Genomic DNA, 16798 nt, shown 5'->3' on the forward strand with positions numbered 1-16798 from the left:
AGGGTTAGTGAGCTTGTGTATCTGTGTGTGTGTGTCCCCACCTGTATGTGCAGTTGCGGTGCATGTCTGAGTACTGTCTATATCTGCTTTGTAAATTCTGGAATTTGTTTTTCTAACTGATTTCCTGGTAGCACCTTCTTTACCATGTTAAATAGAGGTGATAGGAGGATGGGTATTTCTCTTACCACAGCATGTTTAGCTCTGGTAAAATTTCATTTGGTTAGGCCTTTGAGAAATTGTTTATTTTGCATGCAGAAATATTAAGAAGATAATTATTTGGGCGTGAATAAAAATGTCTACTTTCTCCTCCTTCTGGAATCTGAGACTGATTTTTCCGTGATCTTCACTGGTGTATTAGTCTGTTTTGCATTACTATAAAGGAAAACCTGAGACTGGGTCATTTATAAAGAAAAGAGGTTTATTTGGCTCACAGTTCTGCAGACTGTACATGTGTGGCACCAGCATCTGCTTGGTTTGTGGTGAGGCCTCAGGAAGCTTTTACTTAATGGCCAAAAGCAGAGGTGGCATGTATGTCACATGCTGAGATAGCGAAGGAGATTCCAGGCTGTTTTAAACAACCAGCTCCCATGTGAACTAGTAGAGTGAGAATTCACTCAGTACCATGAAAACAGCATCAAGCCATTCATGAAGGTTCAACCCCCATGACACAAACACCTCCCCCAGGCCCTCCTCCAACACTGAAGGTTACATTTCAAAGCAAGACTTCATGGACACATGCATCTAAACCGAATTTCACCCCTTGCACCCCAAATCTTATGTCTTCTCACTTTGCAAAACTCATCCCTTTTTAATAGTTCCCCAAAGTCTTTTTTTTCTTTTCTTTTTTTTTTTCTCTGAGGCAGAGTTTTGCTCTTGTCCCCCAAGGCTGGAGTGCGATGGTGCGATCTTGGCTCATTACAACCTCCGCCTCCCAGGTTCAAGTAATTCTCCTGCCTCAGCCTCCCAAGTAGCTGGGACTACAGGCATAAGCCACTGCACCCAGCCTGTTCCCCAAAGTCTTAACTCTTGCCAGCATCAACTCAAAAGTTCAAATTCTCATCTGAGACTCAAGGAAAGTTTCTTTCACCAATGAGCCTGTAAGATTAAAAAGAAAAAGAGTTATTTACTTCCAAGATACAGTGGTGGCACAGGTATTGGCTAAACCTTCCCATTCCAAAAGGGAGAGATTTGCCAAAAGAAAGGGTAACAGGCTCTGAAATCCAGTAGGGCAGACATTAACCCTTAAAGCTCCAAATAAATCTCCCTTGACTCCATGTTGCACATCCTGGGCACATTGATGCAAGGATTGGGCTCCCAAAGCCTTGGGCATCCTCACTCCTGTGGCTTTGCTGGGTGCAGCCCATGTGACTTCTGACATATTAGAGTCTAATGCTTGCAGTGTGTCCAGGCTCAGGTGCATGCTGCTTGTGGCTGTGCCATTCTGGGGTCTGGAAGGCAGCATCTCTGTTTCCACAGCTCCGCTAGGCAGTGCCATGGTGGGGACTCTGTGTGGGGGCTTCATCCTCACGTTTCTCTTGGCACTGCCTTAGTAGAGGCTGCCTATGGGGGTTCCTCCCCTGTGTCAGGCTTCTACCTGGGCACCTACATTCCTGATAACATCTGAAATGTAGGTGAAGCTACCAAGCCTCCTTAACCTCTTGCATTTTATGCACCTGCAGACTTAACACTAAGTGGAAGCCGCCAAGGCTTATGGCTTGTGCCCTCCGGAGCCGTGGCCCAAGTGGTATATGGGGCCTTTTTAGCCAAAGCTGGAACCAGAGCTACTGGAATGCAAGGAACAGTGTCCTAAGGCTGCACAGGGCAGTGATGCCTTCGACCTGGTACCCCAGACTTTTTCCTTTTAGGCCCCTGGGCCTGTGGCGAGAGGGGCCACCACAGAGTTTCCTGAAATGCATCACAGGTCTTTCTTAGTGCCGTGGCTGCTGGTACCTGGTTCCCCTTTAGTTGTGCAACTCTTGTCTTCCAAGTCATTGCTCCACAGGCTGCTCCACAGGCTGCTTGGATTCCTTCACCACAGGGCCAGGTTGCACATTTTCCAAACTTGTATGCTCTGCTTCTCTTTTAATCACGTTTCAACTTTAAATCACTTCTGATTGTGGGAGCAAAGAAGCAACCATACCACCTCTTGAATCCTTTGCTGCTTAGGAATGTCTGCTTCTGGAGACTCTTAAGTTATTACTCCTAAATTAAACCTCCTGCAAATCCTTAGGCCATGGACACAATGCAGCCCAGTCTTTGCTGGGGTGTAACATGGGTGACCTTTGCTCAAGCTCCCCAAGACTTTCTCAGTTCCGTCTAAGGCCTCATTGGCCTGGCTTTCACTATCCATATTTCTGTCAACATTTTGCTTTCAATCATTGAATCACTCTCTAAAAAGTTCTAACTTCCCTTATCTCCCTGTCTTTTTCTGAGCCCTTGAAGGTCTTCCAGCTTCTGCCTGTTACGCAGTTACAAAGCTGCTTTCACATTTTCAGGTATCTTTATAGCAACACCTCACTCCGCAGTGCCAATTTTCTGTATTATTCCATTTTTCCGTTGGTATAAAGTAATTCCTAAGACGGGGTAGTTTTAAAGAAAATAGGTTTATTTGACTTACGGTTCTGCAGGCGGCACAAGCGTGGCACCATCTGCTGCTTGGCTTCTGGTGATGCCTCAGAGGGAAGGCAGAGGGGGAACAGGCAAGCCACATGGTGAGAGAGGGAGGAAGAGAGAGGAGGAGGAAGTTCCAGCCTCTTTTAAATACCCGGCTCTCCTGTGAACCAACAGAGAACTCATTACTTCAAGGACAGCACTGAGTCATTTATGAGATGTCTGCCTCCATGACCCAAATGCCTTCCCCTAGGCCCACCTCCAACATTGGAGGTCACATTTAAACATGAGATTTGAAGGAAACACACAACCAAACCATATCAACTGGTAATGTTTCTGGATGTAAAACTCATACATTAGTGGGGATCCCTAAGCCTGGGCACCCAGGAGATGTCTCGAACTTGAGCAGCTCACCAATTTCAGTTTGGTTTTTCCTAGACATGTACTGCTACTCGCAGAGGATTCTTACGGGTTTCTCATCAACTAAGTGTTGATTCTCTGGATGTGCCTCTCGGTCTCTCTGTATTTTGCTTGGTAGTTTTTACTGGGAACTCAGTTCTTTAATGGTTAATCTTAGAGTTGTTTAGTTAAATTTATTTGCCTTTTATTGTGAATGTGAATGTTGCTTTTTTTGTGTGTTCTGGGGGTACATATGCAGATTTATTACATGAGTAAATTTCATGTTTCTGTTTTGCTGCACAAATGATTTTGTCACATAGATAGTGAGCATAGTGCCTGATAGGTAGTTTTTTGACTCTCACTTTCCTCCCATTCTCCCTCTCAGGTAGGCCCCAGTGTCTATTGCTCCCATCTTTGTGTCCATGTATACTCAACAGTTAGCTTCCATTTATAAATGAGAACATGTGGTATTTGGTTTTCTGTTAATACGTTAATTTGTTTATGATAATGGCCTCCAGCTGTAGCCATGTTTATGCAAAGGGCATGATTTAATTTCTTATAGCTGCATAGTATTCCATGGTGTATATGTACCACTTTTTAAAAAATCCAGTCCACTATTGATGGGCATTTAGATTGATTGTGTGTCTTTGACATTGTGAATAGTGCTGTGATGGACATACTAGTGCATGTGTCTTCTTGGTAGAACAACTTATATTCCTTTGGGTCTGTATCCAGTAATGGGATTGCTGGGTCAAATGGTAGTTCTGTTTTAAGTTTTTTGAGAAACCTTCAAACCGCTTTTCACAATGGCTGAACTAATTTGCATTCCCACCAGCAGTGTGTAGGTGCTCCATTTTCTGCGCTACCTTACCACCATCTGTTAAAGACTCTTTAATAATAGCCCGAATGTTGCCTTTGGTTTTTGGGTTGTTTTGGTTTTTTTTCCCCAATTATTTCTCCTTTTATTGCTACTTCCATGAACCTTGACACTTTCCTTTGGTGGTCTCAGGAAATCTTTTCAATATAAATTATTTCTCAAGCAAAGGAAAATTTACTTTGAGCATTAAGACACATACGTAGTTCTGCTGTATTTGTTAAATGGCTCTTGGAGCATTTGATCCTTGGTTGAAGGCAGAAGATACCCACATTGGTTTGAGGAGCATTGTCTTCTGAAATCTTTTTGTAAATCACTCTTCTTAAGAAGTTTTCTTTTTCAGGGTTTACCCAGGTTTTCAAGAAATTGTTCAAAAACTGTCACATAAGGTACCAGACTGGTCTTAGAATCTCTGGTTCTATGTTTAATATCAGATTCAGCTTAATTCTCCTTTTTTCCTCTTTATTAGTGGAAGAGGCATCCAGTTCATGGCAGATGAGGCTTATGGTTGGAACAGTAAGTGGATCAAACCGATCCACTTTCTGCAAATCAGTAGGCACAGAAATGCGACCTGTTTTAGGATGAACACTAAAAGGGCTCTTCGGTAAATGATTGATTTCTTTGCTGACATTGATACCCCATCGTGGAAACAGTCCTGGAGCATAATCTCCCACTCCAGCCAGGTCCACATTTTCATTTTTGATGTTGTTCTGACATCTGCTGGTGCGCCCAGTGCTGAAGTGAATTGTGAGACTTTTGGAAGCTTTGTTGAAGTTCATCCTGAATTGTTTGAGGAACAAAGGCTAAAATCTTATCCCAGCTTTTGTTATTTTTGAGAATATCTTGATTAACCAAGGCATAGTCTTCAAAGTTTTTTTTTATTATGTTTATAGATTTTCTGACAAAAGGGTGAATTTTTCAGTTAGTTGAACTTTCTTTTTAACATCTTGACCATGCTTTACAAGGCTCAAATACTCAACTATCCCAGAATGTACCACCGAAGACAGTTTTCTGATTTATCACAGACCCAACAATATACCCCCCTACTTCTAGAATATACCCAGAGACGATGCTTAAATCCAAAGTCCTCCCTCAGTGCTGTGTCAGTGATGCATATGGCCGTTGTCATGAGGATACAGCACTTAGAACATGTATCTGCAGAACTACAGCATCTCCTCACATTGTCATAGTCTGTCATGTCAGTGTCAAACACCAGTTCTTTTTCCTGAGCCTGGAAAGCTCCCAGATTCACTGTGTTGTGTTGATTGGGTCTGTGGGAATATACTGTGCCTATATCAATCTTGTATGGATTCATTTTCTGCATCTCCTTTTCCAGATCACTCTGGTTGTTGAAGGATTGGTATCGAATGTAAATGTCATCTTTCAATGTGAATGAAAATTCACAGCGTTGGGAGTAATTCTTTACCACGCTGCTGTAGTTGAGCCAGTTACAGTACAGAGAATAGGGAAAGAGCCTCTGGTAATAACGTTTAAATAGCTCAGGCAGCTTGGTGGGGTCAGACATTTTTGTGGAGCTCAGAACTCAACCCAGGAAGCTTGACCATTGCCTTTTATGCCTTGCTTGACTGGAAATCAGAAGTGTCTGTCTCCATCTTTTTCTTTTAATTGACTGCTGTCAACTTTTAATCCTAAACTTTCTTTGTTCTACTTCTGACCTCACATCAGGATATGGTGAAAATGTTATGCCCAGACTGTTTGTTCCCCAAAGAAGACCACCAGAGTCCAGAGTCAAAGCCAAGCGGCAAGGATCTTTACTACAAGTTCGAACTTGGTCCCTCCTTTACACAGTATACAAGAGGGCCCTGAACAATGCGAGCGTTTGCTTTTTATAGCCCGAAAGTTGTAGGGGAACAAAGAAATTCTTTTGGCTCCTGCGCTTTCAGTAACCTTGAACGGCTGTCCACTTATCGGAGACTTTCCAGGTGGTGTTTATACTGGGCTCAGGGAGTTTGAGAGATATATGGTGGTGGGATGGGAGGATGGGATGTGTTTGTGCTAGGCTCAGGGAGTTTTGAGCCCGGGGCTGAGGAATGTGCCCAGCTCCTTTCATTCCCCCCTTCTCTTCAGGTATCTTTAGAGCCAATCTTGGGTCTTATAAGTCTGATTCTGTTTCAGCGTTTACAGGTTGGTATTGGGCTCTGAGGACCATGAGTTGTACAGTGTCAAATCTTTTCTTAACAAATTGTAAAATTCTGTTAACAACACAAGGTCCTATGGTAAGCAGAAATAGTAGACTTAGCAGGGGTCTAAGGAAGGGGGCTAACAGAGAAAACATAGAGGAATTCCACCATTGGTCTGCAGCTGAAGCAAACTGCCGTGTTTTTACTTCAGTGCTTAACTTGCGTAACTGTTGGACCTGGTCCTCTACAAGTCCCGATTCATTTATGTAGAAACAACAGTCTTCTTTTAGAAATATACATGTACCACCTTTTTCTGCAGTGAGTAGGTCTAGGGCTCTCCGGTTCTGCAAGGTTACCTGAGCTAGGGACGTGAGCTGCCGCTGAAGGGAGGCAAGGGACTCAGCCGACTCCTCTATAGCAACGGCAAATTGTTGGTACAACTTGTTACTTTCTATGAGGGTGTGATCTAGGGCTCTCCCCGCCAGTCCGGCCGCAATGAAGGATGCGGTGAGGGAGATTCCTGCAATGAGGGGGAGAAATATGGCTCGTGCAGGTCTTGGTCTAGGGTCTGGGTGAATAACAGCACTAGTCCAGTTACCGGTATACCCTAGGAACTCGCCAGCAGTTAGTAGAGTCAACCGGGGAACTAATGTGACAGGGAGACACAGTAGGTTATTAACAGAAGGACTAGGTAGGTTCTTAGATAATGTTCTATTACACCAGAAGAATATGCCTGATGGAGCCCTTAAGGTGATATTAGGGGGCGTTGCAGTGATGCTGCAGAGGCTGGAATTGGTTCCTGAGAAACAGTAGGGAAACTTCTCCTGACTGGGGTTTAGGTATAGGGGCACGTTCAGGATAGGAGCATACGAGAGGTTTCGGAGGTTGTTAGCTTGGGCAAAGGTAGAGGATCCCCATGGCAGAGGGACAGCGGTTAGCGGTGGACGCCCTAGGGTGGCGCACAGAAAGCAGCCAGACAGGCTATGAAGTCCTGTAAGGTTAGCAAGTTCTAGTCCTTCTTGTAATAACTTTAACGAGGAGAAAGGACGTTAAGTCTTGTGTTAGTCTGTTTTCCTGTCGTTGGATATTCCCGTGGACCAGAGGCAGTACTTGCATTAGGCCTCGCCACAGATAGAGGTGACTGCTAGGCCATGTGGAGGAGGGGGAGTAGTATACAGCCCCATGTTGAGGTGTGGTCCAGCGGGAGTTCCAGGGGTCTCTAACTATCCATGTATATGAAAAGTCTCCATCCCGTCTACGATGGAAGGCCCACTTAGGGTCTGTTTTTCCTCTCCCCAATAACGGAATCTATGGATGTTACAATAGTTATAAGGACAGCCGGCATTTTGGTGCCACCAATAGTGTTTACAATTGTATTTAGTCTGATCAAACTCAAAGCATATTATTGGTGTCATAGGTTTGGCTATTTGAAAACCAATAAAATTTAGTAGAATTGGGCTGTTGCACCCTGAGGAGGGGCAATCAGCACTGGCCAGTAATTTCCCGGGCTTATGAGGTTGCCCAGGGTGGGTTTGGTTTTCATAAAGCCAGAATCTTCAGACAAAGGGATTAAGAGCTGGTTTTGTGATTTCCTTAGCGGCCACTAGGGCGACTAACGTTAGGGTTAGACTACCTAACTGCATGTGTGCAGTGAGCTATGCTGCCGGCGCAGGGTGAGTTTTAAGGGGTTGTTTCTGGCTCTGTCCACAGTCCACGCGTCCGGTGCTTCAGCCGCCGCCGTGATTGGTCCCAGAAGGTCGGAGGTTGGGTCCACTGGCTTGCCGTGGGTGTAGTGGATCTACGATGCGATGCCTTCTACCTTCAGGGCGGTGGGTGTGGTTAGGAGTACCTGGAGCGGTCCTTTCCACCTGGGTTCTAGGGTCTCTTGTCGGTGTCACTTGACCAGGACCCAGTCTCCCGGCTGGTACGGATGGGGTGTCGGCGGGGGACCGGTCTCATATAGTTCCTTCAGCTTGGGCCAGATTTCTTGATGAATTTTCTGCAAGGCTTGTAGGGAAAATAAGAGTTCAGAGACATTTTCTGTTTCAGATTTGAGCAGATCATCTTTTAGGCCGGGAACTAAGGGTGGGGGTCTGCCATACATAATTTTATAAGGAGTAAGGCCTAGTCTGTAAGGGGTATTACGGGCCCGGAACAGAGCGTAGGGGAGAAGGACCACCTAATTAGCGCCAGTCTCCATAGTCAATTTAGTTAAGGTCTCTTTTAAGGTCCGATTCATTCTCTCTACCTGTCCTGAACTCTGGGGCCTGTAAGCGCAATGTAGTTTTCAATTTGCCCCAAGGATGGAAGCCAAATCCTGACTTACCTTAGCGACGAAGGCCGGCCCATTATCTGACCTTATCTGGACGGGGAAGCCATACCTGGGGAGGATATCTTCCAGGATTTTCTTTGCTACAACCTGAGCAGTTTCTTTCTTGGTGGGGAATGCTTCAGTCCACCCTGAAAAAGTATCTCTGGCCCTGATGCATGAAGCTGCTCCCATCAGTGAACCAGACGAGGTCGGCGTCAGGAAGTGGGCGATCCTGCAGGTCTTCTCGAACTCCGTGCACCTGAGCTAGTATCTCGGTGCAGTCGTGGAGTGGGGCATCCAGGTCCGGGTTGGGCAGCAGCGAGGCAGGGTTTAAGGTCGTTGGGGGCAGGAAAGTTATCCCAGGTCTTCATGTAGGGCCTCATCGAACAGGGTAGGAGAGTTTTTGAATCCTTGCGGCAGTCTGGTCCATGTCAGTTGGCCACTTATGCCCTTATCAGGGTCATTCCACTCGAAGGCGAAGAGCTTTTGGCTCTGAGGGGCTAAAGGCAAACTGAAGAAAGCATCTTTTAAATCTAAAACAGTGTACCATTGATGTTTAGGGTTTAGGGTACTCAGGAGGGTATATGGGTTAGGCACAGTTGGATGTATGTCCACAACCCTCTTATTGATTTTTTTTAAGTCTTGTACAGGTCTGTATTTTCCACTATTAGGTTTTCATACCGGCAACAATGGAGTATTCCAGGGTGAGTGACATGAGCGGAGGACCCCTCGGTCAAGGAGCCGGTGGATATGCGGGGCAATTCCTTTCTTGGCCTCTAGGGGCATCAGGTATTGGCGTACCCGCACGGGGTCTGCCTCAGGTTTAAGTTCAACAAATAAAGCAGGACGGTGTTTTGCTAGTCCTAAGCCCCCCGTTTCCGCCCAAGCTTCTGGATATTGCTGGAGCCAGGTTGCTATGTCCTGGTCAGGGGCCGTTTGCTCCTGGTGGAGCCGGTACTCATCTTCTAGGGTTATAGTTAGGACGGACACGGGTTGATTGTGGGAGTTGGTCACGATGGGCCCCTCAGGGAGGAAATGGATCTGTGCTCCTATTTTAGTTAGCAGGTCTCTCCCTAATAGGGGACAGGGGCTCTCAGGGATAACCAGGAAAGAATGGGTTACATTCTTGGCTCCGAGGTTTACTGTTCTTTGTGTTGTCTATGGGTATTTTTTAACTCCTGTGGCCCCTTGTACCCACGAGGACCTGGAGGATAATTTTCCATTAGTTTTAATTAAGACTGAGTGCTGTGCTCCCGTATTGACCAAGAACTGGACCGGGGACCCCTCCACTTGCAAAGTTACCTTAGGTTCGGGGAGGGGATCCGAACCCCGTCTTCCCTAGTCTTCATCTTGAGTGACTAGTACGGGTGTAGACCTAGGGGGTCCCTGTCCTCGTTGTTTCTTTTTGGGGCAGTCTCTTACCCAGTGGCTAGCCTCCTTGCAGTAGGCACATTGGTCTTTTTTCAGATTATCATGCCTTGGGGGGCCACCTGGGTTGGGTGTACTCTGGCTGTAGATGCTCTTTCTGTACTACTGCTGCCAGGACCTTGGTCATTTTTTCAGTGGCCTTAAATTGCCTTTCCTCTGGAGTATCTCTGTTATTGTAAACCCGCTGGGCTATCTGAAGGAGGTCCTGAATCCGCTTTCCTTCCAAGTCTTCTAATTTCTGGAGTTTTCTTTTAATATCTGGGGCTGCCTGATTTACGAATGACATTACAACAGCTGCCTGACTTCCTGGAGCCTCTGGATCTATGGGGGTGTACTGTCTAAAAGCTTCCATTAATTTTTCTAAGTAGGTGGCTGGGCTCTCTGTCTTTTCTTGCAGAATAGAATATACTTTAGCCAAATTAGTGGGCTTGCGAGCAGCTGCCCAGAGACCTGCCATTAGAGTCTGGCGATAAAGGCGTAGCCGTCCCCTACCTTCTGCCGTGTTGTAGTCCCCATGCCGGCCTGGTCAGAGGAAAGGTCGCGTTTATGAGGTCGGGGTTGGCAGTCGGTTGACCGTCGTCCCCCGGGACCAGCTTTCTAGCTTCTACCTGTATTTTCTCTCGCTCCTCCGTGGTAAACAAGATTCGGAGGAGCTGCTGACAATTGTCCCAAGTGGGCTGGTGGGTGAACATGACACTATCCAGTAAAGCCAGTAGATCTTTGGGGTTGTCTGAAAACCGAGCACTCTGAGTTTTCCAGTTATACAGATTACTGGTGGAGAATGGCCAGTACTGGAGCCTGGGGATTCCTGTGTCATCTGGGGGTCCTATTTCCCAAGGGGTAAAGCCACCGTGGAGTCAGGCGGCTGGGGGGGGCTAGTCCGCGAAGTACGCCTTTGCGTCCGCCCCGCCGGCCCCTCAAAGTTACTTTCCCTTTCAGCAGGCCCGTGAGTGCCGGCTGCCTCCCCTCTGCCTGCTCTCTCCTGCTCTTTCATTCGCGCGCGCTCTCTTTCTCTCTGTCATCCCGTGTCCTTTCTCCTTCACACTCAGTCTCTTTTTCTTTCTGTCTCTCTCTCTGACTCGCCACGTCTGCCGTTTCCTCCCCTTTCTCTTTCCGATTTCCCTTCTCACTTTCTCCCTCTCCCGTCTCTTATGGTCTCTCTCTCACTCATTCTCTCCCTCTCCCCAGTCTCACTTTCTGTGTCTCTTTTTGTAAAGGAATGTGGGTTAGAATCCCTGTAAAGGAAATCTGCGCTGGAAGCTGGGAGCCCGGGGACTGGGGCCGGGAGCGCGGCGCCGGAAGCTGGGAGCCCGGGGACCGGGGCCGGGAGCGCGGCGCCGGAAGCGCGCGCTGGAAGCCGGGAGCCCGGGGACCAGGCCGGGAGCGCGCACCCGGGGACCGGGGCCATTCAGACAGCGAGCGCGCACCCGGGGACCGGGGCCATTCAGACAGCGAGCGCGCACCCGGGGACCGGGGCCATTCAGACCGCGAGCGCGCACCCGGGGACCGGGGTCAGATTCAGCTGTTGCCCGGATCGCGAACGCGCTCCGGCAACTCAGATCGCAATTTAAATCAGAAGAGAGCCAGGGGACGTCTCCCACCGGTCTCCACTGGCTGTCCTATAGCGCGTCCGCCAGGACTGTGCCAGCTTCAGTTTCAGACCTCGCGAGTCACAGATTCAGATTCAGAACAGACACTCAGACACAGACAGACAAACGGAGACGAGCCAGCTCACCTATCAGTAGATCGATCTTAGCAGATCCGTTGACCAGGGGTCTGGTGGGCTTGGGGAATCCCGGACGGGCCCCCAGATGTTATGCCCAGACTGTTTGTTCCCCAAAGAAGACCACCAGAGTCCAGAGTCAAAGCCAAGCGGCAAGGATCTTTACTACAAGTTCGAACTTGGTCCCTCCTTTACACAGTATACAAGAGGGCCCTGAACAATGCGAGCGTTTGCTTTTTATAGCCCGAAAGTTGTAGGGGAACAAAGAAATTCTTTTGGCTCCTGCACTTTCAGTAACCTTGAACGGCTGTCCCCTTATCAGAGACTTTCCAGGTGGTGTTTATACTGGGCTCAGGGAGTTTGAGAGATATATGGTGGTGGGATGGGAGGATGGGATGTGTTTGTGCTAGGCTTAGGGAGTTTTGAGCCCGGGGCTGAGGAATGTGCCCAGCTCCTTTCAAAAACAAGCCTGGGTGCTCTCTCTGGGTTTTGGCAGCAGATTGAAACCATGTAAATCTTTTACCTTGAAACTGAATTCTCACCCTAGCTTTCCACCTACCTTCAACAGAAAACACAGGCCTGGCTCCTTTTCTTCCTCATTCAAACCATATCAAACCATCTTGAAAGGCCTGACCTGATGGATCCACAAGGGTCAATTTTCTGAGTAATAATTTCCTACCCTCTCCAAACACATCTCTGCACTTGACCATCACACTTAGTACCACTAGCAGAATGTTCAGACATTGCCCACCACCCTGTGGTTCTGTCTTCTCTTGCAATGACTTGCTAATCGGCTCTGCCGCCTGGGATCTGGTATGTACTTTAGCTGCTCACTAAGCAGCTAGCACTGTGAGCTGTGCTGCTCGATTTACTTATTTCTGTGAAATCTGTAAATCACAACTCAGATCACCATGTTATAAGACAAAGAAACAGAAAAATTGCGTTCTTTTAAATTTTAATTAATTTTTAAGTTTTCTGTTATGAAATATAGTAAGAATGAGTAAAACATTTGTCAGGAGTTTTAGTAATAATAGTTGAAGCAACTTTGATTCTTCACTGGGCCCCGTATAGTCCTTAAGAGTTTTCTGATAGTTTCACCTGGACTTGTCTCTTAGTTGACCACTGTTGTGATTCTTTGGCTATTTTTTTGCATTTTTATCATCTGTAATTTTTCAGTTCTATTTTGCTTTACTGGAACTTTCCGTAAATGAGTATGAATGGAATTAAAACAAAAAGGTTTATTTGGTGATTTCCTTGTGTCATTATGTTGCACACATGCTAGTGCCTGAGGCTGTGGACCATTGAATTCAGCCGTGCATTCTAATGATTCTGATGTTCGGGCTTTTTCAAGTTTTTTGTTTGTTTGTTTGTTTGTTTTTTTGCTTTTTTGGAAAAATAATGCTCCTATAATTTTATGCTACATTTCCAAGTGCAGATGCACAGTAAATTCTCTGGACATTTTAGAAAAATTAATGGGCTACACATTGTGGTAAATTCAAATTAGAGCAGCGGAGAGTATCAGTTGACTCCTCCTTTCTTCCTGAGTAACCCGTTTGCCATGGCCGTCGTCACATGGAGTTGATTTTTTTCTTCTAGTCAATTTTAAATGTCAGGCACCTATTTTCTATTTTCTCATTACCAAGGAAGTTGACTTTTTAAAAAATAGATGGTCTTTCATCTTCTTTTAAGTATGCTTTGCTTATTTTCTCACTTTTCAATCATGTTCATTTTTACACTTCATACTAATTCTTTTATATAGCATGTATTACAGTTTTTTTCCCACTGCTTTTTGCCTTTTAATTTCCTGAATATTAATATATGTGAATTTGTCAGTTCCTTTATTTTTTTTCTATTTAAATGAATTCTGCCCATTTTTCTGTCCAAAAATACTCCTATTTTCCTTTGAAGTCTGCAAGTATTTTAGTTTTGTCTTTCACGTTTGAAATAAAGAAAATGATTATTGTTCATGGAATGGAGGGGAATGCAGTGTACTTTTTCAGTTAGTACCAGTTTGCTCTAAAGTCCTTTTGATTTCTTCCACTGTTCTGGAATGCTCTGTCATCAATAAACTTTACATATAAAATTTCTGCTTATTTAAAACTTTTTTCCTTTTTGGACTATTTGTTTATCTCCATGTTAATACTATGCCATTCTGAATATTATAGTTTGAAAATTTCTGATACATGGTGAGGAAGCCATTGCCCTATTGTTTGGAAGACTTTAACAATTCTTAGACTTTTTTTTATTAGGTTTGGAAAAGTAGTTTTCAGTTGCTAATAAAGTGTCTGTTTTGGGGATTGATGGAATTTTTTAAGGCTATTTGAAAGAGGTGATATCTTGATGACATTGAGTTTCTTCTAAGCACATGTACTATCTTTCTGCTTACTCCATTGCACTTTGTTGTTATCTGATAGAAATTTTAAAATTGTTTTGTGTTATTAAAGATAAATTATCAGTCTTATTTACAACTAGATTTAATTTGGTCTGGAGTAAACTACTTGCAAGCTTCCAAATATTTTCTTTTTTTTTTTTTTTTTTTTTTTTGAGACAGAGTCTTGCTCTGTTGCCCAGGCTGGAGTGCAGGGGCGCGATCTCAGCTCACTGCAAGCTCCACCTCCCGGGTTCACGCCATTCTCCTGCCTCAGCCTCCCGAGTAGCTGGGACTACAGGCGCCGCCACCACGCCCGGCTAATTTTTTTGTATTTTTAGTAGAGATGGGGTTTCACCATGTTAGCCAGGATGGTCTGGATCTCCTGACCTCGTGATCTGCCTGCTTCGGCCTCCCAAAGTACGGGGATTACGGGCGTGAGCCACCGTGCCCGGCCCAAATATTTTCTTATTATAATCACGTTGATGCCTCATTTCTCCAATTAACAAGTTATAACAGCATATGAGAAATATTGTTTACCAAGAATGCTCGTTAGAGACTTAATTCTCAGAGTGTTTTCCAGAGCTGATACCCTAGGTACCACTGCAAGAATGGAGTAAAGTAGTAGGCTTTCAGAAACAAAACAAAGCTGGAGTTCAGCGAATAATAAATATATTGTTTGCATAAGATTGTTTACATATTGGCCGGGCGCGGTGGCTCACGCCTGTAATCCCAGCACTTTGGGAGGCCGAGGCGGGCGGATCACAAGGTCAGGAGATCGAGACCACGGTGAAACCCCGTCTCTACTAAAAATACAAAAAAAATGAGCCGGGCGCAGTGGTGGGCACCTGTAGTCCCAGCTACTCGGGAGGCTGGGGCAGGAGAATGGCGTGAACCCAGGAGGCGGAGCTTGCAGTGAGCCAGGATCGCGCCACTGCACTCCAGCTTGGGCGACAGAGCAAGACTCCGTCTCAAAAAAAAAAAAAAAAAAAAAAGATTGTTTACATATTGTTCACATAGGGTGATGAGATCCCTCAAAAACATCTTATTTTCTCACACCAAAAGGTCAGACTTTGTGAGCAGGTATTTCTAAGGATATGTAGTCTTAAGACTTAACACTAACTGTTATACGCAACAGATAGCATGACTTTTTTATAAGAGGCCCTCAAGATAAAATCTACACGTAGAAATTAGGGGTGACCTCATTTCTTACCGCACAGTTTATTCCCTCCACCTACCAGTGAGAAAGGTGTTCCCACTGTGCTATTGACTTTCTGAATAGTTCATTTTAGCATGAAGAATGTTGAGTGGGAAGCAGTAAGTGCAGACAGAGAGTAAAGTTCTGATGACCAAGTCATGGAAGAAATGTTTGAAGTCTACAGAATTATGTTACGATTTTATGAGATGAATATAGATTCTTCATGTCTGTCTAAGCCATCCTCCTCTCCGCATATGTGTGATATTCTAGGATTCAGTGTCATTTGAAGATGTGGCTGTGGCCTTTACCCAGGAGGAGTGGGCTTTGCTGGATCCTTCTCAGAAGAATCTCTACAGAGATGTGATGCAAGAAATCTTTAGGAACCTGGCTTCCGTAGGTAAGAATAACACTTTTTCATGTAGTTGATTAGAAAACAAGTGTTTTGGCTGGGCGCGGTGGCTCACACCTGTAATCCCAGCACTTTGGGAGGCCGAGGTAGGCGGATCACCTGAGGTCGGGAGTTCGAGACCAGCCTGGCCAACATGGCGAAACCCCATCTCTACTAAAAAAATACAAAAATTAGCAGGCGTGGTAGCAAGCACCTGTAATCCCAGCTACTTAGAAGGCTGAGACAGGTTAATTGCTGGAACCCGGGAAGTGGAGGTTACAGTGAGCTGAGATTGAGCCACTGCATTCCAGCTGGGCCAACAAAGAAAGACTCTGCCTCAAAAAAAAAAAAAGAAAGAAAGAAAGAAAAGAAAAAACAAGTGTTTCTTTGTCATGAATGTTTCCTGATTTGGCATGTGAAAAGGGAGTACTTTGGTGAAAAAAATTAGACATGGTCACAGTGTATAGTGAACCTTGAATCTAGCAATTTTTCAAGTTTCTAATCATTTGTAACAATCTTATGGATGTACATTTTAGGAAACAAATCAGAAGACCAGAATATCCAAGATGACTTCAAAAATCCTGGGAGAAATCTAAGGTAATTTGCATTCACAAGAACAAAAAATGCCCCTTGAGGGAATCTTAGCATGTCATAAGTTTTTAAAACAGACAAAACAGCTGGGCGCGGTGGCTCACGCCTGTAATCCCAGCACTTTGGGAGGCTGAGGCGGGTGGATCGTGAGGTCAGGAGTTCGAGACCAGCCTAACCAATATGATGAAACCCCGTCTCTACTAAAAATACAAAAATTAGCTGGGTGTGGTGGTGCGTGCCTGTAATTCCAGCTACTCAGGAGGCTGAGGCAGGAGAATTGCTTGGAGTCGGGAGACAGAGGTTGCAGTGAGCTGAGATCACGCCATTGCACTCCAGCCTGGGCAACAGAGCAAGAGCAAGATTCTGTCTCAAAAATAATAATAATAATAATGATAATAATAATAATAAACAGACAAAACAAATAAGAACCACTAGAAATTTTTTTTGTTTTTTGTTTTTTTTCCAGAAAAGTCTTAGCAAAAAACACACCTGAATATAACATGGATGTTCAGTATTTTCAGAATATTTTACTTGGAAACACCACTAAAATACTGTACATGTGACTATCACAGTTGTGATAATAATGATAATAGCTGGGCCGGGCGCGGTGGCTCACGCCTGTAATCCCAGCACTTTGGGAGGCCGAGGCAGGCGGATCACAAGGTCAGGAGATCGAGACCACGGTGAAACCCCGCCTCTACTAAAAATACAAAAAATTAGCTGGGCGCGGTGGCGGGTGCCTGTAGTCCCAGCTACTTGGGAGGCTG

The 16798-nt window shown here is 45.3% G+C and overlaps 1 protein-coding gene and 1 pseudogene across 2 annotated transcripts in view; one reads left to right on the plus strand and one right to left on the minus strand.

The window, feature by feature from the left end:
• The window catches only part of ZNF670 (zinc finger protein 670), a 28257-nt gene that overhangs the window by 10160 nt on the left and 1299 nt on the right, over positions 1–16798 (plus strand). For both annotated transcript variants that reach the window (XM_015127987.3, XM_015127993.3), the window contains exons 2-3: positions 15323–15449; positions 15977–16037. In XM_015127987.3, the coding sequence (XP_014983473.3) occupies positions 15323–15449; positions 15977–16037 (188 nt within the window). The remainder of the gene's footprint in view (positions 1–15322; positions 15450–15976; positions 16038–16798) is intronic.
• LOC721949 (DNA primase small subunit pseudogene) lies at positions 3983–5433 on the minus strand (annotated as a pseudogene).

This window comes from Macaca mulatta, chromosome 1 (assembly GCF_049350105.2).
Source record: "Macaca mulatta isolate MMU2019108-1 chromosome 1, T2T-MMU8v2.0, whole genome shotgun sequence".
Taxonomy (NCBI): Eukaryota; Metazoa; Chordata; class Mammalia; order Primates; family Cercopithecidae; genus Macaca; species Macaca mulatta.